The following is a 27,999-nucleotide window of genomic DNA, read 5'->3' as shown; positions in this document are numbered from 1 at the left end:
CGACTTACGGCTGCTTTTTCTTTGCTCGAAGTCAGCGTGCACACGTTTTGGGCACTGAACGGCGTGACAAATTTACATTCACAATCGTAAGTCTTCTCGGTTCCCACCAATTGTTCGACGATTAACGTTACAAAAACCTTCATGGAAAAGACGGATTGGTTTAACGGGAATAATGTTTGCCAAAACGAGTGAGCGCAGCGGACAATAATATGCTTTTATTAAACGTATTACATACGAATTCAGGTGTAAATTCAAAATTTATTCTCGCAATTTTATTGTTTAAGAGTAAACAAATCAATTATTCTCGACTGTTTAAAACTTTGTATAAAACTTTCAATAACTTTTTTGCTTTATTTTATTTGAATTTTTTTATATTTGTCAGACTTTAAAAAAATTAAGAATGACATCATTACTCAAAAACGAATGTCGCTATAAATGTCAATGTGTTGTCATAATGTATAGCATTTAAAAAACATATAATCTACGTGTTTGATCTTTTTTTGAGACTCAACAAAAATGCTTCACTTTTGGTCCAGTTCTTGTAAAAAAGCTGGTTCTGATTTTCTCGTTTTGTTCCCACTTTTTTGTTTTTTTTTCTAAACAAAAAATAATGTGTTTAAAGGTTAAAAAAACATTAAAAACAAATTATCATTATCCATTATCACACTGTAACAATGCAATACAATTTTAACTAAATATTTTAAAATACAACACAGTGACTAAAAATATTTTTATCGGCAACTCGCCGATGAGTAGAGGTATACATTGAAACCACGAAATAATTCTAAACGTTTATTTTATCTGTGTTATAATTATTACAACATATTTATACAAATTTTTATAAATACCGTACTTAGTTCAGTTTAACTCTTGGTGCCAGTTTTTTTCTGCAAAAGGGGGAAAATAGTTAGAATCAGCCACGGGTTAGTTAATTGCGACTTACGGCTGCTTTTTCTTTGCTCGAAGTCAACGTGCACACGTTTTGGGCACTGAACGCCGTGACAAATTTACATTCACAATCGTAAGTCTTCTCAGTTCCCACCAATTGTTCGACGATTCCGTGCGAAGTCAACTGGACGAATTGTTTGCGCGAAGCCTTGGGCTGCAAATGGATGTGGTCGCTGACGAAGACATTACCGTCATTTTGCACCGTGAAGTCAACACAATAGTCGTTGTAAGTCAGCTCTTTGCCCAAATCCCCGAAATGTTTGATCTTGTTTTTGGTCGCACCCATGGCGTAGACGTTCTTCGCGTTGAAACCGACGATATTTTTGGCCTCGGACTTGGCCCCCGAGCGGTCAATTGGCGTAATCAAGTTGAGGTTGATCGTCTTGCCTCTGTACAGCAAAGTGCGGAGGAGCTGCAACTAAAACCGCGTTTAGTTTGTTTTTTGGGGGATTTTTGCGACTTACGGGGTAAAGGTGGCCGACCTGGCACGGCCTGCTTGTTACGGCAATGATGGACTTGATCGCGTTGGCTCTGAAGGGATACTCGAGGCCTTCGTTGTAGGTCTTGGCTTGGAGGTCGAGTCCGAAGGCTAGTTTGAGGTCCGTACAGAGTGTTTTGATGAATTTGACCAAGTTGTCGAGGTGGGGACAGTCGGTTTTGAGGGCGTGGTCGTGCGGGTTTTCCCCGAATTTCAAATTTGGCGCCTTGCCTTTGAATGTTAGTTTGCCACCGGATGTGGTGATGTGGGATGGCCATTGGTTTTCGCCGCCGAAGGCGATAATGTGGAACTCGACGTCGGAGACGCCTTTCGAGCTCAGTTCTTGGGTCAGTTGTTGGATGAGCGGTTGGATGTATTCTTTGAAAGTTGCTTCGTTTTCTTTGTTGGTGTCAATGAGAACGACAATATCGGCTTCTTTTCCGGGGGTTTTTACCGTGAATTCGTCGCCGATCACTGATGGCTTGTCACCGTTGTAGCACTTGACTGGGGGAAAAACCGATTATGTCAAAAGCGCCTCATTTTTTGGTTGTTGGTGCAATAGAAATACACTTTAATGAGTTCTACTTGCAGTTTTTTATTTTCTTTTGTCAAAAAATTATCACTTAAAAAACTTTTGGTTTTTTGAAATTTTTTTGAAAAAAGTTAGCAAACCAAATTTCGAATAAATGAACAAAATTGAAAATTAATTATTTTCGTGACAATTTTCTTATCAAACGCAAAATTAAAAACAGTTATTTTTTAGTTTTGGCCAATTTAGGTGATTTTCCAGCTTAAAAGCCAAATTTTGTTCTTTTTTAGCTTATTTTTGATGATATTTTGATCAAAAACGAGTGCAACAAGCATGTAATATCAGTCTTATCTTGTTTTTGTGTGATTTTTTGGCGTGTTTTGAAAAGATCTTACAAAATAAATGAGTTCTGGTTCAAAAGCAAAATAAATTGATTGAAATAAGATAAAAATAATTGAAATTTCGATCAAATTTTGCAGCTAGTTCGCAGAAAAAAGGAAAAATTTTTATTTTGGCGTAAATTTGGTGACTCCCGGTTTGTTTGGAATAAAATTTTGTTTCCAAAAAATGTCCTGAACACCCAGAAATTTCATAAAATTATATTATTTTCTTGAATTAATTTGGTGTTTTTTTTTTCTTTTAACTGAACATGATTTTCGACCAAATGTTGTAGTTTTTCGGCTGATATTTGACAAAAGTTTTCTCAAAAACCAGTTAAGTTAATGAAACTAATAAACTATTTTGTGTTTTTTGCTGTTTTGACAAGAATTTGCAAAATAATTCAGTCAACCTAAAAAAGATAAATTTCGATCTTTTTCGGTTGTTTTTCATTCAATTTTAAGTAATTTTTTCAACGAAGTTTTTCAAAAAAAAATCGTTTCTGGGTGAGAAACTTGCTCAAAAAAGACAAAAATAACATAATTTTGGATTTAAATTGGGGATTTAGTTAAATTTCGAACTTTTTCGGTTGTTTTTGATTCAATTTTGAGTAATTACTTAACGAAATTTTTCAAAAAAAAATTGTTTCTGGATGAGAAACTTGATCAATAAAGACAGAAATAACATAATTTTGGATTTAAATTGGGGATTTTTTGGACTCTTCTAGCGATATCACGATCAAAAACTGAAACTTTCGCTCTTAAATGCTCAAAAAAGGCAGAAATATTACTTTTTACCAAAATTTATTGTTGTAAGACGTTCTTGTACAATCAGTAAATCTCTAATTGAAACCAGCTTTTGGCAAATTTTTCAAAAATTAGTTTTTACTTCAAAAAAGTTGAAAAATTAAATTTTTGTTTGATTTAAAAAAAATTGAGAGATATTTCTTTTATTGGCTGTAAATATTTGTGTTTACTTGTTTGAAAATTATAAATAATAATAATAATAATAATAATAATAACAAATAATAATAATAATAATAATCATAATAAATATAAATAATAATAATAATAAAATGAGCTATTGAGTGCAACAAATCAAATACATTTTTGGTATAATATTACAAAATAAAGTTTAAATGCTTTAAATTGCTCGAAAAAGCTAAAATAACATCAATTTATGGATTAAATGTTTATAATTTTGTCATTTTCTGTCCAGTATTAGCGAAGTTAATAGAAAAAAATTTATTTTGACAACAAAAATGTGCTCAAATTCTTAAAAAAAGACAAATATAATAACATTTTAGCCCTATTTTGACTTTGATGATTTTACGGCTTACTTTTAACGAAATTTGTAACGAAAAATGTGCGAAAACACTCAAAACAAAAACAGAATTATGTATTGCTAGACATAACTTGACTTTTTTCGGTTCTCTTTAACAAAATGTCGCAAAAAAATTGAATTTTTGAACAAAATTTATTTTGAAAAAAAAAAAATTTTTGGCAAAAACGAGCAAAATAAACTAGATTTGAATCAATTTCGAAATGTTGCAACTAGGAAGCTTGAAAAGTCAAGGGTAACTCTATTTTTACAAGTAATAACATTTTGTGTTTGCTTAATTTTTGACGTAATTTTTTTCAAAAATGAACTAAAGCGATTAAAATACCATCAATTTTGACGTTTTTTTGTGGATTTTTTTAACAATTTTTTAAAAATAAATGACTAATAAAGTGCATTTTTATTTTTACTGAACAAAAATTCTTGACGTGAAATAATTTATAATAAAAAACTCACCAAATCGTTTTGGTACCCTGACCGGAATTCCGTGTTGGTTACAAGCAGCAACATACGCCACCGAAACGGCATATTCCGTATCCTTGACACCGGAACTGAGGCCATGTTCGCACGCCATTTTGAAATTCTCCACCGGAACAAACGGATAACAATATCTAAGACTAGACTCCCAACCGAAGAGTTTATCACATGCTGGGTTAGCATGATGTCCTTCATGCGACACCGTCTGGACGGCAGCACATCCAGAACTTGTCTTGTAGCTATTGCCAAACTCGCTCTCCGACTTGACAATTTTACCATCAGGCAGTGTGAAATCGTCATAGGGCTCATTGTTACCATTACCCAGAAGACCCCTCAATTTTCCATGATAAAAGCCGGACGCTGTGACCGAACAAACGAAAAGTTCAGGCCCACAGATTACTTTAACGCCGTAATCTGATAACAGTACGATTTTTTCTTCGTCGGTGAAGGCGGCAATGTTGTGTTTGCGGATTGGAAGTTCGGTTGGTGCTGAAAAAAACGGTTAAAACCAGTGGTAATGGTGTTAACCGCTTACCATTATTAAGCAAGACCTGGCGGTGTTTTTTCAAAGTGATGGTGTCGGATCCTTGGTTCAGCGAAATGGCTTCAAGGAACCCGTCCTTGTAGCTTCCAATCACGCTAAAGTTACCATCGAGGGCGTCACGGGCCAGGAGATAGTTGCACTTTCCAGGGAATGTCAAATGTTTGCCATCGAACGTGAAGATGTGCTGGCCTTGTGCGATCACACCGTACACTAGAACAATTATTTTTAACAATTATTATTAGTTTTTGTTCTGCGTTGGTTCATAGCTCTTGTAAATCAACATTTACAGGGTGTTCTATGATTTTTTCAATCACAGGACACCCTGTAAATAAAATAAATAATAATATATGTATATATGTATATACATATGTATTATCTATTTTATTTATAACATTTTTTTTTATAAATAAATAATAATAAATAAAATATATATATATATATATATATATATATATATATATATATTTTATTTATTTTATTTACAGGGTGTCTTATTATTTTTTTTACCAGAGGCATAGACACTAACTGACTCACCTAAAATGATTTTCAAGTAGTACAGTACTTTATGTTTTTTTTTTAATGGAACACCTTATATTTTTCGCATTTTTTGATGTAGCTTTTAACACTGATGTTTTTTAGCTAAATTGTTATTGGTCGATTTTACTTTTTTTTTTTTGGAGTAATGTGTCATTTTTTTGACGAAACACGAAAAACTAAAAATTCTACAAGTTTCACAATTATTATTAGTTATTGTTCTGCGTTGGTTCATAGCTCTTGTAAAGTAACATTTACAGGGTGTCCTATGATTTTTTCAATCACAGTACACCCTGTAAATAAAATAAATAATAATATATATATATTATCTATTTTATTTATAAAATTTTTTTTATAAATAAATAAATATAAAAATATAAAAAAAATATTTATATAAATATATAAAAATTTATAAATTTTTTATAAAATAAATAATAATAAATAAAATATATATATATATTTTATTTATTTTATTTACAGGGTGTCTTATTATTTTTTTTACCAGAGGCATAGACACTAACTGACTCACCTAAAATGATTTTTAAGTACTACAGTACTTTATGTTTTTTTTTAATGGAACACCTTATATTTTTCGCATTTTTTGATGTAGCTTTTAACACTGATGTTTTTTAGCTAAATTGTTATTGGTCGATTTTACTTTTTTTTTTTTGGAGTAATGTGTCATTTTTTTGACGAAACACGAAAAACTAAAAATTCTAGAAGTTTGTTGCAAGTTAAATAACTTAAAAATTTATTTTTGCACCTAAAAAACTTTTAAATCGTCTCCACAAAAGTAATTTTTTACGTTTCTGGATGAGAAACTTGCGCAAAAAACACCTAAATAAGATAATTTTGGATTGAAATAGGGGATTTTTTTGGACTCTTGTCTTGTTGCGGTTAAAAACTGAAACTTCCGCTCTTAAATGCTCAAAGAAGGCACAAATATCATTACTTTTGACCAAGATTTATTGTTGTAAGAAGTTCTCGTGCAATAAATAAATCTCTAACTGATAGAAATAACTTAGTTTTTATCTCAAAAAGTGTTCAAAAATTCGAAAAAGCTGAGTTCACACAATAACTTGGTGAAATTTTGGTTTGACTTTGAAAAAATTGAGAGATAATTTCTAGCTGTAAATTTTTGTTTACTTGCTTGAAAAATATGAAAATTACACATTTTTTGACCAAAATTTATAGTTTATTAGCTTATTTTTTAAGAAATGTCGGTCAAAACGAGCTATCGAGTGCAACAAATCGAATACATTTTTGGTATGATCTTTAACACATTTTTCAAATTTTGTCATTTTCTGTTCAGTTTTCGCGACATTATTAAAAAAAGTTTTGTTTTGATATCAAAAATGTGTTTGAGTTCTCAAAAATTTTTTTTTTCTTGATTGCTCATAATTTTAAACATTGAGGGCGAATGACAAATCAAATTGGTTCAATTTGGTCACGTGATTAGGTAATCACGTATTTAATTGAGGATTAAATTAATAAACAGACTCAAAATCATTTTTAACTTTTTGTTTTGTTCTGCAACCTTATTTTTGTTTCTTTGTTTACAGATTTCCAAAATGTACCACCTCTTGGTTTCCTAAATTGTCCCGTTCTAATGCATAGGTGAGTGTTTAATTTTGTTATTTATAACATTTTGTTTTGTTTGAAAGAGTTAACAGTTATTTACTATAAAAGACGAAAAAAATAGATTTTATCTTTGAGAGCGCTTGAGAAGATAATAGTGAATTTTATCGTCGTGTACTACATAATTTTATTCCATTCTCTATCATTTGGGTTAAATTAGTTACTGAGATATTTTTATTGTCAATTATAAACGTAAAAAAATTTAACTCCAACAAATTATGGTATGGTTTACTATAGTAGTCAAGCTAATATTGTTGCTGAAATTAACTTTTAAAGTCATATATCTTTTTAGTTAACTTTAGACATTTGAAACTTTGTTTTTAGATAGACAATTTAATTAATCATTTTTGAGAAGCAAAAACAAATAAACTAAAAAACTTAAAAAAAAACTCCTTTTTTTCTTAATTGCAATGCGCTAATCAATTGGTACAGATTTAAGTTTAAACTTTCTCCTGTAAGATTTTTACTTTTTGTGTAATAATTTTTGAAAAATGCGTATATTCGTCAAAAAAATCAAATTATTTCAAAAATTAAGCGTAATCGACTAATCCAAGTTTACATCAAAATTACCAGTAATAAAAGTTACGTCTAACAATGCAATAAAATTTAATTTTGCTTTTTTTTATAGTAGGCCATGAAAAAATTTGGATTTTTAATTAAAACTATGAAAATTGTATTACCCAATAAGTATTTATAATTTAATAATTTTTTAAGCCTTAATTAATTCAAAAACAGCATAATAAATTTTTATTAGATCAAATTATTGCAATTAATAAAAATTATTTGTTTTTATATTTAAAATGGCAAGCTCACGTTGTCACTCTATTTTCCAATTTTAAACATAAAATGTCGGAAAAAGAAAAATCTTATTAATTGTATTTTTGCGTATCAATAAAATTTTATTTTACAAAAAAATGTCAATCCAAACACCAAAATCAAATTCCATCTGCGGTAAAAAAAATATACAACATTATCAACGTCACCTCCATTGCACTTCACTAAATCATAAAAAGTGTCATCAAATGGTAGTGACACATCGTTTGCAATTTTCTGCACATTTTTATGTAATTAAAATCTGCGACGCTCGTATATTTGTTCAATTGAAAATAACTTTAACATAGCTTATTTTTATACTTTCACATTTTTTATTTTAATAACCGTTCACAAAATTTCTAGATTATTCACACCTTTTAAGTGAAATAATTTTTCCATGGCCAACTACTTTCAAATATTTTAAATATATTTTTATCAAAAATATATAAAATTATCAAACTATATTTATATTGTTTTGAGTTCAGAAAAAAATAAGCTTTTCGAAAATGTCATAGCCAACTATGATTCTCATTAAAAAAAATCGGTGATAACAATATTAAATTCTCTGTTAAAAAGTGCCTGTATAATGTCTTTGTTTTAAATGTAAGGAAGATTTAAGTAAAATAAAATCGTACATAAATTTTGACAGCCCTTTAAAAAAGTTAAATCGGTCTCTTATTTATTGTAACTTACGTGGGAATGGTGGTATCCAGTTCCTCGGTCTATTCACAAGCGATAGGAAGAACTCAGAAACGTACAATTCCTCGCCCAAAATGAACGAGAACGGACTAAACCTAAACGCTGCAAGTTTGGGAAGTCGGTTAAGAAGTGTTGCAGGAAGTGGAAGTTGGAAGTTGTGCAATTCTGGAACCGGCCGACTTCCGGTCACAATGGCCATGATTGATTTACCGCCAGCAATTCCCGATTGAATAATTCGATCAATTGCCACTTTATCGTCAATCTTTTGGTTGTTGAGTTTCGGACAAACATAGTCACTAATAGCTTGAATGAAAGCTTTAAGTTCTTCAGTCGGTGCTAAATCTTTAATCGTCGAAAGCAAGTCTTTGATAGCATTGGCAATGTTTTCGCGGGCCGGTAATCCATGTTTAACGTATTGTTCATACTCGGCTTTGAGTTGTTCAACAGCTGGCATTGCCTTAATTTCGTTGTAAATTTGTTGCCATTGGTCGATAATCACACTTTTTACGGCCTCGTACAGGTTGAGACTTGCCCGTAAAACGTCCTGACTGACTTGTCCAAAAACATTGGCAAGTTGCTGGAACTCGGGTTGGTATTTTTCGGCGATGTCGGCAATTTGGACACCGACTGTTAAAACGGCATGGGTGGCAATGTCAACAGCGTGAAGGAACAGTTTCAGGAACTTGTCACACGTGACTTTGGCGTGCGGTAAAATATCCTTCTCGATAATTTGGAGGATGTTCCCGAAAGTCTTATCAAAACTGATGTAAATATTCTCAATAAACTCGCTAAAGTGTTTGAACGAATCGCCGAAAGTTTGTGTGAAAACTGACAAGATGTTGTAAAGGAATTCGCTCAAGTCCTTGATGGTTTTGTCGGCCAGGATCTCGTCCTTGATTTTGGCGAGTTCGCCGGTGTAGTACTGGCGAAGCGGGGCGATGTCGGGCGTTGCCCGTTTGGCGACTTCGCCAAAGCTCTGCAACTCCTTCTGGCCGTGTTGCATCATCTCCGACGAGAGTTTCGCCAACTCGTCCCCTTCACGCTGGATCCCGTCCTTGATCGGCTTGAACAGCAACTCCTCGATGTTCTTGGCTTGGACCTTGTAGTCGGACTTGAGGAAATTAGCATCGTCTAGTTTAACAGTCGCGTGCCCCAACTCGTGCGTTTGCCCGCCTTTGATGATTTCGGCCCTAACATCGGCAATCTCCCCCGGCTTGAAGCCACAATTAACCAGGAGCTTGTCGTTTGGCTTGTCTTTGCACGCGATCGAGTACTTCAAAGTGTTGAGGTTCTTCACCTCCAGGTGACTCACCAACGGTCTATGGCCGTAGCAACCCAACTCGCTATCAAACACTTGGTGGTTTTGCGAGAGTTGGTATTTGGACGTCAGGTGGAACAATTGGTGGTTGAAGAGTTTGATCCCGGCTTCGAGATTCTTGGGGGTGACTTCGTAAAGCGCGCCGGATTCGTGTTTGGACCCAGGTCCGGAGTACCTCAACTTGACTTCGGCCTTGTAGTGGTGGTCTTCGACCGACGCGAAAGCGTACTCCTCGTAGTGGATATCAATGTGGAGGCCTGTACTCTTAATTTCCACCACTTCTTTGGCTTCCATCTTCTTGTAGTCCTTCGGGTCGGACCACTTCTCCGTGTGTTTGATGACGAGCTTCTGGTCCGGTTGGGCGAAAACGTCAAACGTGACCACGCTTTCCAGCGACATTGGCACGTATTTCGACTTGATGCTGATCAGAAGTGGGCGTTTTAGGGCCGGGTTTGTGAATTTGATCTCACCGTCAAGGGTTGGTCCTTTGGGGTTGAGGTTGAGGTAGGAGATGAGTCCGGATTTTTTGTTTGGTTGGTTCTTCTTGTCCGTGTAGAAGAAGACTTCGCCGGAGACGGAACCACCGTCTTGGAGGAACTTGGACGGGACGTTGATTTTACTTTCAAGGGCGATGATTCGTTTGGGGGTCGTTAGGCTAACTCCAGCCTGGTTGGGGTGGACGTAGAGACTGTATTGGTACTTGCTGTTCTCCTGGCTTTGGAAATGCATATCTACAGTGTGGTCTAGGACGTACTCCTTGCGAGTGGTCACCGCTTTGAGGCCAAACTCGTGCGACAACCCCAGCTTGCGTAAGTCAATCGCGATTTCGATTTCCTGGTTGAAGGCTTTGACATCGTCAACGGTTGTCTTAACATCGACTTCCACATGTGCACATTGTTTCTTTTCCTCGCAGTAGGAGTTCAAAATCCTGAACTGTTTGTCGGTGATTTTCAATTCTGCATCAATTGCTTTGTTCCCCAAACTGGCGTCGAAGGAGATCTCGATGCCCGTTTCGCCGTTCTTGGCCTGGACCAGATTCTGGCGGATGTATTTAAAGTTCGCCGATTTCGTTTCGTCGTGTAGTTTAAACGAACCCGAGCCTTCGATGATCACTTTCCCGTGCTCTTCCCGCGCTGTGTAGCTCGTGCTCCCGGCCAGGATATTCTTGTTGCCTGATTTCGCCGTCACTTGGATTCGCCGTCCGGTCTTGGCGGGTTTATTCTGTGCTTCGATGACGTACTTGTCGATTTTCAAGGTCGGCGCGTTCGCTGTGATTTTCACGTGGAAGTCGTCGATGTTCTCGACGTTGGCGTCCACAGTGCCTTCGAGGAGGAAGTTCTCTTTTTGGTTGACGATCTTGAGTTGGGCGCCGAGTTGGCGGTCGCTCATTTTGGTGACTTTGGCGAGGAACTGGCGCAGTTTGCCTTCGGGACACTTGACTTTGATGTCGACACTTGGGGCGATTTCGGAGAGGACGAGGTCGGTGTTGGCGGTCCAGGTCTTGCCGTCCGAGGTCAGGATCACTTCGCTTTGGTGGTGGGTGCGGGCGTCGTTGCTCTTGGTGTGCACTTGGATTCGGTTGCTTTTGAATTTCTCAGCTGGGGTGTCGAATTTGAGGTCGAGTTTGTATTCGTGCGGTTGGAGGCGGATTAGGGTGAAGTCGCCCTTGGCTTTCTGGCCTTTGCCGAATTCGAAACCAAGGTCACCTTTGACTTCTTTGTCCTCCAAACGGCTCATTCCGACTGATACGGAGATGGGGTCCAGTTGGCCCGTCTTGATGGTTCCTCTAGCTCTTGCCTCTCGGTCACTGACTTTGACTTCGCCGTTTGAGTCGAACTCGGCGAAGACTCCTTTCGCGTTCTCGCCGAAGAACTTGACTTGACCTTTGACGTCAACATTGTCACTCTTGTGGAGGGAACCTCCGATGCTAAACTTCATGGTTTTCAAGTGTTGGCTGGTCGTGGTCACGTCTAAATCGAGTTCGCCACTGACTGGTTTCCCAGAACCACTAAAGTCGTGTTTGCCCCTAATTGCGATTTTCCCGAAGGGTGCGTAAGTGGAGGCGCCTTCGAACGAACCCGTGAACCCATCACACGTGCCCTTCAACGTGGTTTCGATGGGACTTGGTAGTTCCGAACCGTAGATCTTGTTGTGCATTTGGATGTTGAACCGTTCGCCTTGTGGTACTCTCTTGACCATAAGATCGAAGTTCAGGTTCTTGCCTTTGGCAGATTCGGCCGTAATTTGGTAATTCAGATCGAAGATCTTCTCGCTGGGGTTCGTATCTTTGGCATGCCCTTTGATGGTGAATTTATTCCCTGGTTGGTTTTTGTTTGGTCGGTACTCTATACTGGCGATGGCATTTCCGTTAAGAACTTGTTCGACGGTCTTCATCTCCCGGTCGATTTTCCCCGCGAAGTAGCAATTATTAGGGAGGGTAAGTTCGGCTTCGCCGGTGATTTTCCCATTACTTAGGTCCCCCTGTTGCGACCCTTTCACATTCCCTTCGACTTTGTTCCCGAAGAAGTCGATGAAGTTCTTCGAGTCGAGTTGGTGCGGTTTGAGGCTAGTTTGTGTCGAAAGTGTGATTTTCTTCGACTTGTCCTTGTCGAAGACGGGGTAGATGTTGACAACAATGTTGTAGGTGGGTTCGTGCACTGTAAAGGTTGTATCGATTTTGCTCTTGCGTCCTTGCGAGGGTAACTCGACTTCTAGATCGCCCGTTCCGCTGCCTTTGTTCGCCTTGACTTGACCACTCACCAGCAATTGTCCTTTCAAGTTAACTTTGATGCTTCCATTGGCGTTCCCGGCCTTGTTGGCCTTGAGGAACGCGTCAAGATAGACGGTACCACCCGAAGTGATTTTATTGGAAGCGTCGATTTCGTTCGGGTTGAGTTTAAACTCGCCCAGAACCTTGAACGGGGTGTTATGTTGTGGTACTTTGATCTCCAGATCGGCCCCAAAATCAACGTCCTGCGGCCGCAAGTGGTGCCTGATTTTTCCGTTGATTTCGGTGCGTTTCCCGTTGATTTCGTACGAGTTTTCAATGTGGGATTGTTCCCCGTTTATTGTTCTCTTCCCCTTGATATTGACCCGGTTGTTGAGGCCCCAAATACCGAAGTCTAGCTTGAATTCGGTGCCTTCGCGCTTGGAGTTGTGCTCGTATTCCAGTTCGGAACCGAACTTGGTACTGCCGTACTGGACGTCAAGGTCGTACTCCACAGCCTTTGGTTTGAGTTGGAATTCGAACTCGAGGTTGGCCCCAAGGCCAGGATACGAGAGTTTGTTTTTGGTGTCGAGTAGGAAGTCCTGCGGGCCTTTGTTGCGATGTTTGAGCGAGTTCTCCAAAGTGAGGATGCTGTTTTTGTCGCTGAAGTCGCCACCGTGCGCCACTTGGAAGAAGTTTTTCAACTCTTCGGCCGATTTTGCGAGTTCGCCTTTAAGGTGGATGTTTGCGCTCGGGTTTAGGGAGTTTTTGAGTTCGGCGTTGTACTTGATAAGGTTGGCGTTGACGCGGAGTTTGCCCTTGAAGGCTGCGTTGCTGTTGCCGTCCGAGACGGTCAAGTCGGCGAAAACCGTTTCGGGTTCGTGGCCGAATTTTCCATTGAAGGTGATGGTTTTCTGGTTGGGGATTATTAACTTGACGTTGTCGAGGGTGTAAGTGGTTGCTGGGCCGTTGTTTTCGACGATTACTTGGCCATCGACTCGGTATGGTGGTACTTGAAGGGCTGAATTTAAGTTAGAAAGGATTTTGAGCTTGTGGAAGGGACTTACCTCCGTCTTGGGGTGTTTTGTATTGGACTAGTGGCTTGTAGATGGCTTTTGCGGCCGAGCCTTGGACTGCGACTCCAATTTTTCCGAAATATTCGTTCTTGTCTTGGGCAAAACGCAACGAAAGGGATCTTTCGCTGTCGGTTAAGGTTATACGACCTTCAAGGACTGCTGAAGTAACGGGAGAGGTTAAAGCAGCCTTGAAGTAACGCTCCGGTTGGAGGAAGGCTTCAAGTGTTAGGGCGACCTTCTTTTGGCCGCTCTTTCCCAAGGCTTCGAGTACGACTTCAAGGCCGGTTTTACCACTCTCTGTAGAGGAAAAAGTAATAATTACGATTTTTGGCTCATTCTTGACAATTTTTGTGGATTTATTTCGATTTTTCAATAAAAACGTGTTAGGAAAAGGCAAAAAATTGCAGTATTTTCTGAACCAAAAAAAAAAAATAGTACGGTGGAGCAAATATTATGTCTAATTATCAGAGATTATATTTTAAAAATTGCTATGTTAACTTAGATGGTTATGGAACAACTGCGCTCTTTAGCGAACTTAACGGAACCATCGAGGACGGGAGCGTTTTATTTGGACGTCGTTTTGTATCCTAACTTTTAGGTATCCGTAGTTTTTTTGACTCACTGAGGTTTATATTTAATAAGAAACTCAAGAACGTCTTTACAAGCTTGAAAAAAGTAGAAATAATTCTTTTTAGGTTAAATTTTGTTGTTTTTCAGCTTATTTTTAATGTAATTTTGCTCAAAAATATAAGACGCCGAATAAACCAGGCAGCGAAATAACATCTTAAAAATATTTTCAGGTTCAAAAACGAATGAAATTGACTAAAATAATATGAAACTAATATCAATTAAGATCAAATATGCAGAATTTTTAGTCACTTTTAGCGAAATTTTTCGAGAGAAAAATTGTGTGTTTAACCATCTGAAAAAAGCAAAAATTATAGTTTATTTATACCTAATTGTGTTGATTCTTCGGTTTACTTTGAATAAATTTATGCGAATATTTTTGTTTCTGGTGGAAAAACGTCTAAGTACACAAAAGGTTAAAATCATTAAATATTCGACTTAATTTAATAATGTTTCTTTAACTCTTAAACAGATACGATTTTCGACCAAATGATGTATTTTTTCAGCTTATTTTGACGAAATTCTATTCAAAAACGAGTTAAAACGAGAGAAACTTTTATTTATTTTTGATTTTTGTTTTCACTGACAAGTACTTGCTAAATAAATTGGTTACGAACTAAAATATATAAAATAACATAAATTTTGATCTAGTTTGTTTATTTTTAATCCAGTTTTAGGTAAATTTTCCAAAAAAAAATGTTTTTTTTTAACTTATTTTGACGAAATTTCATTCAAAAACGAGTTAAATCGAGAGAAACTAACATCAACTTTTATTTATTTTTGATTTTTGTTTTGACTGACAAGTACTTGCTAAATAAATTGGTTTCGAACTATAATATATAAAACAACAAAAACTTCGATCTAGTTTGTTGATTTTTAATTCAATTTTAGGTAAATTTTTCGGAAAAAAAGATGTATTTTTTAGCTAATTTTGACGAAATTTCACTCAAAAACGAGTTAAATCGAGAGAAACTAGCATCAACTTCAATTTATTTTATGATTTTTGGTGTGTTTTTTTGGCAAGTACTTGCAAATAAATTGGTTATGAACTGAATATTTATAAAATAACATCAGTTTCGATCTAGTTCGGTGATTTTTAATCCAATTTTATGTAAATTTTTGCGAAAAAAACTTAGTTTTTACCTCAACTAGGACTTCGGTATGTTTTTAGCGAAATTTTGTGAAATAATTGCGTTTCTGTCTAAAAAGCGTTCTCAGAAAAGTAGAAATCAAATAATTTTGTATTTAAATTTGTGATTCTTCGGTCACTTCTAGCAAAAGCTTAGGAAAAAAACTGAGATTTCAGCTGTAAGATGTGTTTAAATGCTCAAAAAATTCAGTTTTAACCAAAACTTTGGGAAAGGAAAAAATATTTTGTTCGATAAATTTTAATTTTTTTACTTTTTATTCACTTTGTTTTTTTACAAGAAACTTGGAATATAATTTCAAACATGTGTTTGTTTGCTTGAAAAATATCAAATATAATTAAATTGAGAATTAAATTGCCTTTAAATAAGTCAGTCTGTTAAGAGTGCAAAGCTCAACGTTTCTGCATTTTTTGCCAATTAATTAGTGAATTGGTTGGATTTAAAATGATTTGGCGCCGAGACGGTTTAACGGTCGAAGCGCCCTCGTTTTTATACTACCGCACTATTTTGTTTAGTCTCCTAACTCATAGTTCTCCGTAGTCTAGACTTGACTTGGTACTTTTTTTTCAAAAAAATTGATCAAAATTTGTTTTGAATAACGAGAAGAACAAGCTAAATGAAATTAATTTTTATCTAATTTTGCCTTAACATTTCCATTTTTTTTATTTTTGAATTATTTTGGACGCAATTTTGCATAAAAATTTCAAACTTTTTTTTGACGAAGGGCAAAATTTTGGAAAAAATTACCTTGCAAGAAGTATTCATTGCGGAAATGGTACATGGACAAGTCCTCCTTTTCAACGGTCACTTCAACTCTAGCATCCCCAGACAAGGGGAACGGCAAAATCGGCACCTTCTGTCCTTGTAGATTAGGTCCATTGAATTCCCCACAGAACGTCAAGCCGATAAACGGACTCAATTGATCCAAACAGATCGAGAAATCTTTATTTTGCGCAAACTTCAAAGGAGTATTAACTTCAGGACTTCCCCATTCACGATTATGGAAAACAATATCATGACTAGCCGAAAGTATATTCTGTTTCTCAACGGGGAACGAAAATTTGATATCTTCACCGTTTTTCAACGCTTCGTACGTGAGATCACCGCCAGTGGCCGTATGCAAAGTGGAAATGATCTTAAGCCCACTTTCAAGAACCAAAGTATCGACAGTCAACCGCCCGGAAACTTCAACATTCGCGCTTGGAATTAGAGTGAATTTGACTTTGTGGCCTTGTTTCATATCGAAAGAACCGGCCGTCTTCACCTGGAGATTGGCCGAACCTTCGACTCCCAGCCGAAGGGGAAACCCAGACGACGTGGGGTAGGAAAGTTCCGCGTCGAGGAACAAAAGGTTACTTCGCAGGGTTTCGTCGAAGTGTTTGATTCTATCAAGCCCTTGCTTAAACCCAGCCAAAATCTGATCAATCACAGCCTCGGGAGTGTATTTCCGAACATCGTCGTTCAAATTCAAGAACAAAACTTCGGAACCGAACGCTTTGACGCTCAAATCCAAGTCCAGGTCCCTATTCAGTTCGTTGGTCTTAATCTCGACTTGTTTCCCCACCGATTCAATCTCGGCCTTTGATAAATCGCGACGTGCTCTCAACAACTCCCTCAACCTGCTGTCCAACTCCTCGGTCAGTTTTTTGACACGTGGTCCAGTTCCATCCCAGAGTTGTTGCAACGTTTTGGAGCGGAGCAGTCCTTTGGGGCCCAAGTAGTGTTCAACCAAGCGGTCCAAGTTCTCTTGACGCGTTTGAATGTCCAGGAAGTTTAAGGTGTGTCCGAAAATTTCGGCAGTCAGGTTTAGGCTAGTGGACCGTGGTAGGAAAGAGGTTTGCGAGTAGATGATGTTGCTTTCGATCGAATTGGCGATTCCTAAAGTGTCGAAAGTGTAGGAGAATTCGCCGTTTGCTGAGTATTTGCGAAGGTCGAAGGGGTATTTTTTGGGAACGGTGATTTGGCCCAAGTGTTGTTTGGCGAGTTCTTTGTCGGGGTTGGCTGAGGCGCGGATGTTGCGGATGTGGGTTTGGATGAAACCACCAACTGGAAAAAACATTTTTTTGGAATTTTTTCAACAGCAAAAGGCTTTAATAATGATGAAATTACTTTTGAAGAACTCTCTGTTTTATAATCATAAAATAATAAGGAATATGTCTTTTTTTAACAGAAAATATTTATTCTGACACTATAACATCTAATAAAATATAAGTATTCATAAAACTATTAAGTAAAAAACACTTGAACCACACTGTATAAAAAAAACAGTGTTTTAATGTCATTTAAATACTGCTCAGTTAGAACTTTGCTCCAATTGCTAATTTATTTATTATAATAAAGAAAGTAAATTTTTGAGAAAAACTATTGTAAGTACTTGTTTTATTTTATTTGTTTATAAAAATTGAAAAAACAAACTGAACTTATCATTTGCAATTGATGAGTCTGAATAAATTGTTAATTAACTTTTATTTTTTTTTACTTTTTTTTCACTTTGTTTTTTTTACAAGAAACTTGGAATATAATTTCAAGCATGTGTTTGTTTGCTTGAAATATATCAAATATAATTAAATTGAGAATTAAATTGCCTTTACATAAGTCAGTCTGTTAAGAGTGCAAAGCTCAACGTTTCTGCATTTTTTGCCAATTAATTAGTGAATTGGTTGGATTTAAAATGATTTGGCGCCGAGACGGTTTAACGGTCGAAGCGCTCTCGTTTTTATACTACCGTACTATTTTTGGGTTCTCTTGTTTAGTCTCCTAACTCATAGTTCTCCGTAGTCTAGACTTGACTTGGTACTTTTTTTTCAAAAAAATTGATCAAAATTTGTTTTGAATAACGAGAAAAATAAGCTAAATGAAATTAATTTTTATCTAATTTTGCCTTAACATTTCCATTTTTTTTATTTTTAAATTATTTTTGACGCAATTTTGCATAAAAATTTCAAACTTTTTTTTGACGAAGGGCAAAATTTTGAAAAAAAATTACCTTATATTATAATAAATTTATTTATTATAATAAAGAAAGTGAATTTTTAAGAAAAACTATTTAAGTACTTGTTTTATTTTATTTGTTTATAAAAATTGAAAAAACAAACTGAGCTTATCATTAGCAATTGATGAGTCTGAATAAATTGTTAATTATAATTTACCTGCTTATAAAAAGGAAAAAAAACAGTATTGGAAGCAAAGAAATGTGTGGACTTAGTTTTTATTTTATTTTATGAGTCGGAACTTTTTAAATCAATCATCTGATAAGTTTGTCACTAGAATGCCGTTCAAGAAGCTTAATTTTATATTTAATTTAATTAATTTTCTGGTGAAAAAACATGCACAATGTAAAAAACTAATAATCTTTACTAAAAATTGTTCCAAGATAACTGCAAAAGGTCTGACTGTATGTCAAAAAATAATTAAGTAAAAAAATTTGAACCACTCTGTACAAAAAAGTAAGTTTTGATGGTCATTTAAATACTCAATTGAGGACTGTATTTATCAATAACAGAATTTAAAATCGTATTTTTTTATTTTTACTGAATAATTTTTTAAAAATTTTTTATTTAATTGTTTTTGAAAATTTTAAGATATTTTTTAATTAACTTATACGAAAACTTTCTAAGTACGTCAATAAAGATTTGTTTTTGTTTTCAATTTAATTGATTTAATTTTAAGCAGTTGTAGAAAAAATATATCTACAACACAAAGTATCTCTAAATAAATTCGTGGTCAAGTGTGCTCTGAAAACGCCATAATAACGTCAATTATGTCAAATTTTTAAACGTCTTTTATTTTAAATATTGATTAAAATCAGTTTTTTCCTTGAACAAACTTTCTTCTAAATCCAATTAATTTTTACCGTACTTATGACTACGTTCTGATTTAGATTTTTATTAATGATTATTTTTTTTGAACAAGACAACGTATGAAATGATTTTTTTAATTTACCTAAAAAGCCATCAGGTCAGAGCTTAAGATCATAATATTTTTTATTTTTATTCATCTGATTATTTCGCTTAGTATTTTTTTATAATTTAACTGTAAAAACACAAAATATTGTATAAACTAATGCTGACAAATATTCAAAAAAATACAAACTACAAATATTCTAAATGCCAAAAAGGTCTTTAAGTAATAAAACTTACTTAAAAAAAAAGTGCTTTAATTATAATCTTTTCAATACTCGATTGAGAATTTCAAAGCAATATAAGTACAGAAAAACAACTTATGTTATATTTATTTTTCAATTGCGTAATGGGAAAAATTATTATCTTACAGAAAAAAGGTTTGAGATACAATAGTTATTTATTTTTTGCCAAAAATTTATTGATAATGAGATGAATTTTTGATAAGATCAGTTTTTTTATTATTTTAATTTATTTTTTGAATTTTTTCAACAGCAAAAGGCTTTCGAATGACGAAAGAATTAATTTATTATTACTTTTGAAGAACTATCTGTTTTATAATCATAAAATAATAGGGAATATGTCTTTTTTTAACAGAAAATATTTATTCTGACACTATAACATCTAATAAAATATAGGTATTCATAAAACTATTAAGTAAAAAACACTTGAACCACACTGTATAAAAAACAGTGTTTTAATGTCATTTAAATACTGTTCAGTTAGAACTTTGCTCCAATTGCTAATTTATTTATTATAATAAAGAAGGTGAATTTTTGAGAAAAACTATTGTAAGTGCCTGTTTTATTTTATTTGTTTATAAAAATTGAAAAAACAAACTGAACTTATCATTTGCAATTGATGAGTCTGAATAAATTGTTAATTATAATTTACCTGCTTATAAAAAGGAAAAAAAACAGTATTGGAAGCAAAGAAATGTGTGGACTTAGTTTTTATTTTATTTTATGAGTCGGAACTTTTTAAATCAATCATCTGATAAGTTTGTCACTAGAAAGCCGTTCAAGAAGCTTAATTTTAGATTTAATTTAATTAATTTTCTGGTGAAAAAACATGCAAAATGTAAAAAACTAATAATCTTTACTAAAAATTGTTCCAAGATAACTGCAAAAGGTCTGACTGTATGTCAAAAAATAATTAAGTAAAAAAATTTGAACCACTCTGTACAAAAAGTAAGTTTTAATGGTCATTTAAATACTCAATTGAGGACTGTATTTATCAATAACAGAATTTAAAATCGTATTTTTTTATTTTTACTGAATAATTTTTTAAAAATTTTTTATTTAATTGTTTTTGAAAATTTTAAGATAGTTTTTAATTAACTTATACGAAAACTTTCTAAGTACGTAACTGTCAATAAAGATTTGTTTTTGTTTTCAATTTAATTGATTTTTAATTTTAAGCAGTTGTAGAAAAAATATATCTACAACACAAAGTATCTCTAAATAAATTCGTGGTCAAGTGTGCTCTGAAAACGCCATAATAACGTCAATTATGTCAAATTTTTAAACGTCTTTTATTTTAAATATTGATTAAAATCAGTTTTTTCCTTGAACAAACTTTCTTCTAAATCCAATTAATTTTTACCGTACTTATGACTACGTTCTGATTTAGATTTTTATTAATGATTAATTTATTTTGAACAAAACAACGTATGAAATGATTTTTTTAATTTACCTAAAAAGCCATCAGGTCAGAGCTTAAGATCATAATATTTTTTTATTTTTATTCATCTGATTATTTCGCTTAGTATTTTTTTTATAATTTAACTGTAAAAACACAAAATATTGTAAAAACTAATGCTGACAAATATTCAAAAAAATACAAACTACAAATATTCTAAATGCCAAAAAGGTCTTTAAGTAATAAAACTTATTTAAAAAAAAAGTGCTTTAATTATAATCTTTTCAATACTCGATTGAGAATTTCAAAGCAATATAAGTACAGAAAAACAACTTATGTTACATACGAGCGTATGCGAGTTGCATACCAAGACACCCGAGAACTTTAAGCGTTTTCGTATGAGTGTTATAAATTTTTTGTTGTTGGAACATTTGAAAAACATTTAAAACACGTTGCCATGTGAACATTAATTTAAAACACGTTGCTAGTGGAAGCACGTTTTAAAATAGTGTTTATAATCTAGAATTCAGAAATTAAGAAATGTTTTAAAAAAATAAATTAAAATATCTTTTTAATTAAGTTATGTGAAAATCTTGTACATAGTAGCTTTGGCCAAGTTTACGTCATAGAATTCATATTTGCCTTAAAAAAAACTAAAACCATTATTTATTTATAATGCTATTTTATGAAATTTTCAGAAGTAGCGCACAAAATTCATATTTTTGTTTGGGACCATTTAGAAAAATTCAGTTTTTTTTTTAGTTTTTACGTTTGAGAAAATCGAATTTTTTTTGTTTTCTGTAAACTTTGAATAAAATTTTTGATTTTTATGTGCATAAAACTACATAGGACTGAATATATCAAAGTTCTTTTAGCAAATATTTAAAGTAGATATTTTTTAGTTGATTGTGATCTTTACTTGAGTATAGTATTATTATTATTTTTTTAAGTAAAATTTTTTTTTGATTTTATAGGAATACCTATGCTTATAGATTTAATATTATTGCTTTAATTGGAATGTTGGCAATTATTAATTATTTTTTTAACAAGCGTAATTAATTTTTTTCCTAGTTAGCAATTCTATGATTAAAAAATAAAAACAAGGATTGATTGTGTAAAAAAAATTAGACGCACCTTGATAACTGGGTTCCTTCTCCAAAACGGCCTTAACGGCACTTGCCACCTTACTGTTCGGACATTGTGCAAGTGCTAGATAGGCCTTAATCCTAACTTCGGAATCCTGTTGAACATCCTTCAGGATACCAATCGCACTATCCCTCAACTTATCCTTGCAAGGATCAGCCAGATACGTCTCCAACGCTGTAACCCTCACCCTATTCGAATTTTTCCTATTCTGTGCCAAACCGGTAACCTTCTCCAAAACCTCATCGCACAAATGATGGAAGTTACCCAACGCCTTCAACACATAGATCAAATCGTTCTCATCGTGTCGATTCGTCGGCTGTTTGCCCAACTTCTGAACCAATTTCTGCGTCAATTTTTTAAGTCCTTCGGCGTGTTCGCACCGATGTTGGCGGCAAAACCTTCCGGCTAGGTTTCCAACTCCTAGATAGGCGTTTCGAGGAAGGTTGGGTTGGTCTAGAAGGGCCGCAGCTGTCGCAAGGGAATTTTCAGTCGGGTGACGCACTGTCGATAATCCCAAGAAAACCAAGTTTTGTTCAACTGGGGTCAGTTCTTTGTTTTTGAGCAGTTCGATGGCGACTTCGATGTTGTCGCCGTTACCGGCTCTGAGGAGGGCGTCCAGGAAGATTTTCTTACCGGCGACTTTGTCGGGGAATCCCACGCCAGCGCGCACCTGGTGTTATTGTTATTTTAATTATTAATTATTTAATTATTTATTAATTATTAATTTATTTAATTATTTTAAATATCATTTTTTTATTATTATTTTTAATTATTACTTATTAATAATTATTTAATTATTAATTGTCATACGAATATATATATATATATATTATTACTTAATATTTATATTTAGATGAATTATATATTTTTTTAATAAGTTGATCAGATTTTTAGTTTTGTCGTGTTTTTTTCTTAATTGCTTGGGTATTGAGGTATTGGTATAGGTTTCATTTTATTATTATAGAAAATTTTATGATGAGTAATAATAATGATAAAAGAAAAAGCCTGGCAATACAGAGAAATGTCTTTGAAAAAAGTCAGAAAAATGTGTAAAAATGGCTACGTTTTTTGAAAAACAAATACTTCTTAAATAGGTTCAGGGTGATTTTTTTAACAGATATTGTAGAAAATAGAGGAGACATTTAAAAATCTAGTAATATTTGGAACTATCTCTTTTAAGTTATTGCTATTTCAGTCATATAAACTGATTAAAAAATTAAGGAAAATAATAAATTTAGAAAAAATCAACTGATGAAAAGACTGACGTGAAAAGCAGATACATATTTACTGTTTTGATTTTATTAGATTCCAATGCTCGATCATTGAAAGAATTTATTTGATGTTAGAATAATTCGATTTTTTTAGATGATTTATGTTATTTATAAATGGGTTACAAATTTTCGAAGTACGACAAAAAATGTTTTCACGTCTTCTTATCACTAAAAATCGTTCTTTTTCGTAGTTCGTAAATTAAGGCAATATAAAGTGGCCTTGTGCGGTATTATGTATGTTATTGTCTTTTTTGCTCTTTAAAAAAATGCGTGATTAACTAAACATCACGTGACCAAATCCGTGCAATTTGATTGGTTTATTCGCATTGTTGACAACTTTTAACACCGAATTAAATTTTAACACAGCATTTTATAATTTTTGAAATAACTTGATTTTTTTGGCGAACACAAAACTTAGAATCTTAAAAAAGTAGGACTTTCACTACTTTAAAGTTGAAAGTTCAAGCATAAATATGTACAAATTACTCATCGGATTGTAATTAAGAACGACAAAAATTAAGAAATTTGTTAAAAATTGAACAACTTGAAAAATTTTAAATGAAACACCCTATTTTTTGTTTTGCTTTTCAAAGATAATCCAATTGTTTGTCTAAAGACATAAAGTTTTAAATACCTAAAGTTTGCTGTAATAAATGACGAACTAAGGGCACTAAGGGTAAGATCAAATTAGCTGAAATATGAGTTAAAAATTTCACTTTTTGACTACTTAAACAATTTTTTTTTAATTTTTTGAGTATTCAGAAGAGAAATGTAACTGTTTTTAGAGAAACAATTCTAACAATTTAGATGCGAAAATTAAAAATTTTTATTTTTTTTATTCTTCGACACTCAAAATTTATGGTTTTTCTCCTGTGTAAGGAAGTTTTGACAACTATTTGGCATTTCTCAGTACGAAACGTCAGATTATTTTTAACAAATTTAAGGCAATTTTAAGCCTTTCTGAGTCTATTTCGAAGAATAAAATGTTGTATTCAACTCGTTTTTGTGTAAATCGGTTCATTTATTTCGCCTCGTGGATGATAAGCCACTCGTTTTTACTCGTGGTTTAAAAATCCACTCGTGAAATAAAGCGTCCGATTTACACTCAAACTCATTAAATAAATAACTATGAATACACTGAGCTAAGAAAAATATCTTTAAAGTTTGAACTTTTTTCTTTCTTCTTTACTTATATTTTTTTTTAAAAAAAGCTTGTTTTCGCCAAAAAATATTCTAAAAATTAAACAAAATTGACCAATAATGATCTTAAAAACATGAGTGTTAAAAGCTACATCCAAAAATGCAAAGAATATAAGGTATATAACACAAGTTTCGACTGTAGCTGATTTCGGAAACACTTTGTATAATTTAAATTTAAAATAATTTTAGGTGAGTCTACAACTATGCTAATTAATTAATTTTCTAACATTTAAAGATCTATAAAAGATTTTTTTAAATCGCTGTTTTTTAAAAGGAACACCCTAGTTTTATTGCATTTTTGGACGTAGTTTTAGTACTGATTAATTTAATAATTTAAGGAAAAAATGCTCTTTATGTATTATTTTGCGACTGTAAAGAGAAAATTTAATTTAAATCTGTATCTATTACGTGTAATTGTTTAGCGCGTTGCAATTAGGAACGTAAAAAAATAAGAACTTTGTTAAAAGTTGAATAACTTAAAAAAGTTAAATAGAACACCTTATTTTTTATTTAAACAAAGTTTCAAATGTCTAAAGTTAATAATTAAAAAGATATTTAACTTTAAATGTTAGTTCCAGCAACAATGCTCATTATTTTTGAATTATGAGCATTGTTTTTACAATGGTATACCATACCATAACTACAGAGTGCTCAAAAACTGGCGCACCAACTTAGTGGTACGTTATTGAGAAGCAAGTGCAGATTACGGGAAAAATGTTGAAAAAATTCCTAAAGTTATATTTTAAAAAATCTGGAGCTACAAACTTATTGTGTTAACTTCTTTAGTTTTCATTATTTTTTATATTTTTCTGTTTCATACCAGGTAATCGTTCTGTAATAAAACCATGAAAAATTATTTTAAAATTTACTATCAGATTTTAGCAGTTTTTTTAATTTAAAAAAATTAAAACTCATCCAAAAAATCACAATATGTAGATGTGCCAACACTGGGAATTATTTCCTAGGAAACCATTTCAAAAATAATTTACTTTTATTGTTGCTCAAATTCTATTGCGATCATGACTGTTAGACAACGTTGCCACATATCATTTACCTAAAATTAGTTATTTATCAATAACTTTAATACAAAGAATTTTTTTACTATTTTTACCATTATATGTAACCACACACCATTGAGTTGGTGCGCCAGTTTTTGAGCACGCTGTATAATTTAAATAACTCACTCCACCATGGGAATTTCAAAAACTAAGCAAATTCCACCAATAAAAAAGCAAAAACGCAAAAGAGTGTTCATTTTACTAAAAAACATAGCTAATTTTGGAAACACTCTGAAAATAATAACACTGGTGCCTGAAATTTTTTTAATCTAAAGTAACTATTGGACGTTCATTTTAAAACTGCAAACTAGCTCTAGTTTTTCGCATAACCTGATAACTTGATAACCTGAGTTAGCATTTCTCTAACAAAAGGACGAAACTTTTACTCATTTACTCATCAGTTGCCTCAGATTTTTTTGTTGTTATTGAATGATTATTAGATGCTGATGATTTAAAAACAGCATCTGATTTTTTCTTTCTAGTCATTTATTTCTCTGTTGCCTCAATTTTTTTTCCAACAATTCCAACAATTTTTTTGCTCTAGTTTTTGAGATATAGGTACTCATATTTTCACTTTTCATGGCTAAATTTGGACGTCAGATCTGAACGGTTACATTTGCTGAAATTTTGTAAGCCATTGTAATTATTATTAGGAGAGTCAGGAATTTAGTAACGTATCTAACACTGAAAGGTTAATAATGGATTTTTCCTGTATACACACCTGGTTGTAGACGGCCAAAAGATCATCTTTTTTACTAACACGTAGTATTTTCACCAAGTTGGTAAACTCCTTGGCTGTGTGTTCGCCCACGACGACATCAATCGTCTTGGCGGTTTGTTTGACAGCGTTGAGGATGCTGTTGACGTTGGTGTGCGGCGAATGCACCGGGTGCGGGTCCTCGAAGATGATGGACCTAGGATGCCCGCCTTTAACCTGCGAGTTGTCTTTCGCCGTCCCGACGTATTTCAGGTTGGTTTCGATCGCGGCTTTGGCCCCGTTCGTGCCCACGGAGAAGGGGACGTAGAGGTAGTGTTCGTGGACGGTGGCCTGGTCCAGGATCCCGTTTTTGATGCGGAGCGTGGCGTCATAATCCCCGTTTAAAATCGGACTCGATTTAATCTCGCTGTTGAGATTGAACGCCGTCGCGATGAAGTCCTGCTTGATGTTCTCGCGGAAGGCGCACCGGTTCAGGTTGCGCGCCTTCTGCACCACGACCATGTTGCCCTCCTTGTGGTGGGTCACCTCCGTGGGGCAGAGCCCGAACACGTCGGTCTCGTGGCCCGACTTCAGGTTCGCCTGGAGGATGGACGCGATGGCGCGCTTGAGATTGAGCGAGTTCTGGCTGTCACCAGGTGTGATGCAGATGCTGTCCTCCAGGTGGCCGTCGTGGTAGTTGATACTGATGGGTTTGTCGGTGTCGGGGAGGTTGGTGTGTTTCTGGAAGGCATAGTTAGGGGGTGTCTTTGACTTGGGGTTTTTTACTTTGCCATCGTTGCCCACGATTTGGACGTTTTGGAGGCGCAAGATTTGGTTGCATTGGGGCTGTTGGGTAAGTAATACTGTGGCCTTGACTTCGGTGACGCTCTTCTGGCCGTCGGCCCCCGAAAGACTCACTTCGATTTTGCTGTCGTAGTTGTACTTGTACGTGGTGCCTTCCTTGTATTTGAAAGTTTGAGCAGCTGAAATTTGGGGGTTAGTTAGGTGGCATTGGGGGTGGGTTGGGGGTTACCTCCGCGACATCCTGTCCGGCAAGTCTCTGGAAAAAATTGATAAGATAAGAAGGTCACGGTTGAGAGTTGAAAAGCCGCGACAAACAAATTTAAATAGGGCGATTATTCACTTGAAATAATGAGTAAATTGTTTGGATTGAATGAGGGATAAAGGTCGCTTGGTGCTTTCTTTTCAAAGCGGATTTGTGGCTAATTGGCGGACAATTGGGGCAAATGTTGCTTACCTTCGGCCTGTCCGTGGCTTATGAGGCAGATAAGTGCCAGGGCTAGGCCCACTCTAGAGGGGCTTCGTCGAGCCATAGCGCACTCCAACTGACCGATTTACCCCCAACAATGCTTTTATATGGTCCCCTCTGACCCAAGGTCCAGCACTGATAACGATGCTCGATGCTGACTCGGCTCTTAAGAATCTATCTGTTGCGAACTTCTTTTTTTTTCGACGATTTTGGTTTTTGATTCGGATTTTCGAAAGTGGTGGGGATTATTATTGGATTATTTAAGCGAAATTTTTACTTTATATTTACACACATTTAGGGAAGAGGGTTTAATAAAAAATACAGTGGTTTTTATAATAAATTTTATTAAAAAAAAATTGGTGAGTTGTCTACTGAATAATTTCGATTATTTATAGCCAAATTATTTTGGCTACGATACTTCATTTTAAATTTCCAGAAACAATTATTTTGATAAGTGTTTTTAACTGACGTTGATGAATAATATCTAGAAGAGTTTAATTAATTATTTCCTAGTTACATTTATTAGAGCATTTAGATTTTGATTGAATAGTAATTGTCTTTTTCT

General features: G+C 34.1%; 1 protein-coding gene across 1 annotated transcript; it reads right to left on the bottom strand.

The window, feature by feature from the left end:
- Nucleotides 1-8: 8 nt before the first annotated feature.
- Nucleotides 9-27,579, bottom strand: apolpp (apolipophorin). The gene is made up of 13 exons (XM_064358229.1): nucleotides 27,423-27,579; nucleotides 27,198-27,224; nucleotides 26,951-27,147; nucleotides 26,189-26,905; nucleotides 21,927-22,608; nucleotides 16,000-17,298; nucleotides 13,469-13,774; nucleotides 8,371-13,422; nucleotides 4,684-4,902; nucleotides 4,128-4,637; nucleotides 1,413-1,930; nucleotides 944-1,366; nucleotides 9-887 (listed from the first exon to the last, which is right to left on the bottom strand). Exons 1-13 carry the CDS (start codon nucleotides 27,496-27,498, stop codon nucleotides 864-866), a joined length of 10,050 nt encoding a protein of 3,349 aa, XP_064214299.1. The 5' UTR covers nucleotides 27,499-27,579; the 3' UTR covers nucleotides 9-863.
- Nucleotides 27,580-27,999: the final 420 nt, after the last annotated feature.

The sequence above is a fragment of the Tribolium castaneum genome, chromosome 8 (genome assembly GCF_031307605.1).
Source record: "Tribolium castaneum strain GA2 chromosome 8, icTriCast1.1, whole genome shotgun sequence".
NCBI lineage: Eukaryota > Metazoa > Arthropoda > Insecta > Coleoptera > Tenebrionidae > Tribolium > Tribolium castaneum.
The sequence above is the reverse complement of the archived record's forward strand: the minus strand, read 5'-3'. Positions and strand labels throughout refer to the sequence as shown.

What these genes read in the sequence shown, in the direction of transcription:
- apolpp (XM_064358229.1), bottom strand. Translation starts at nt 27,498, where the DNA reads ATGGCTCGACGAAGCCCCTCTAGAGTGGGCCTAGCCCTGGCACTTATC. An exon ending in TCGTGGGCAACGATGGCAAA is followed by an intron (nt 26,906 to 26,950) that starts GTAAAAAACCCC and finishes TATGCCTTCCAG; the next exon opens with AAACACACCAACCTCCCCGA. An exon ending in CAGGGTACCAAAACGATTTG is followed by an intron (nt 1,931 to 4,127) that starts GTGAGTTTTTTA and finishes TTTTTCCCCCAG; the next exon opens with TCAAGTGCTACAACGGTGAC.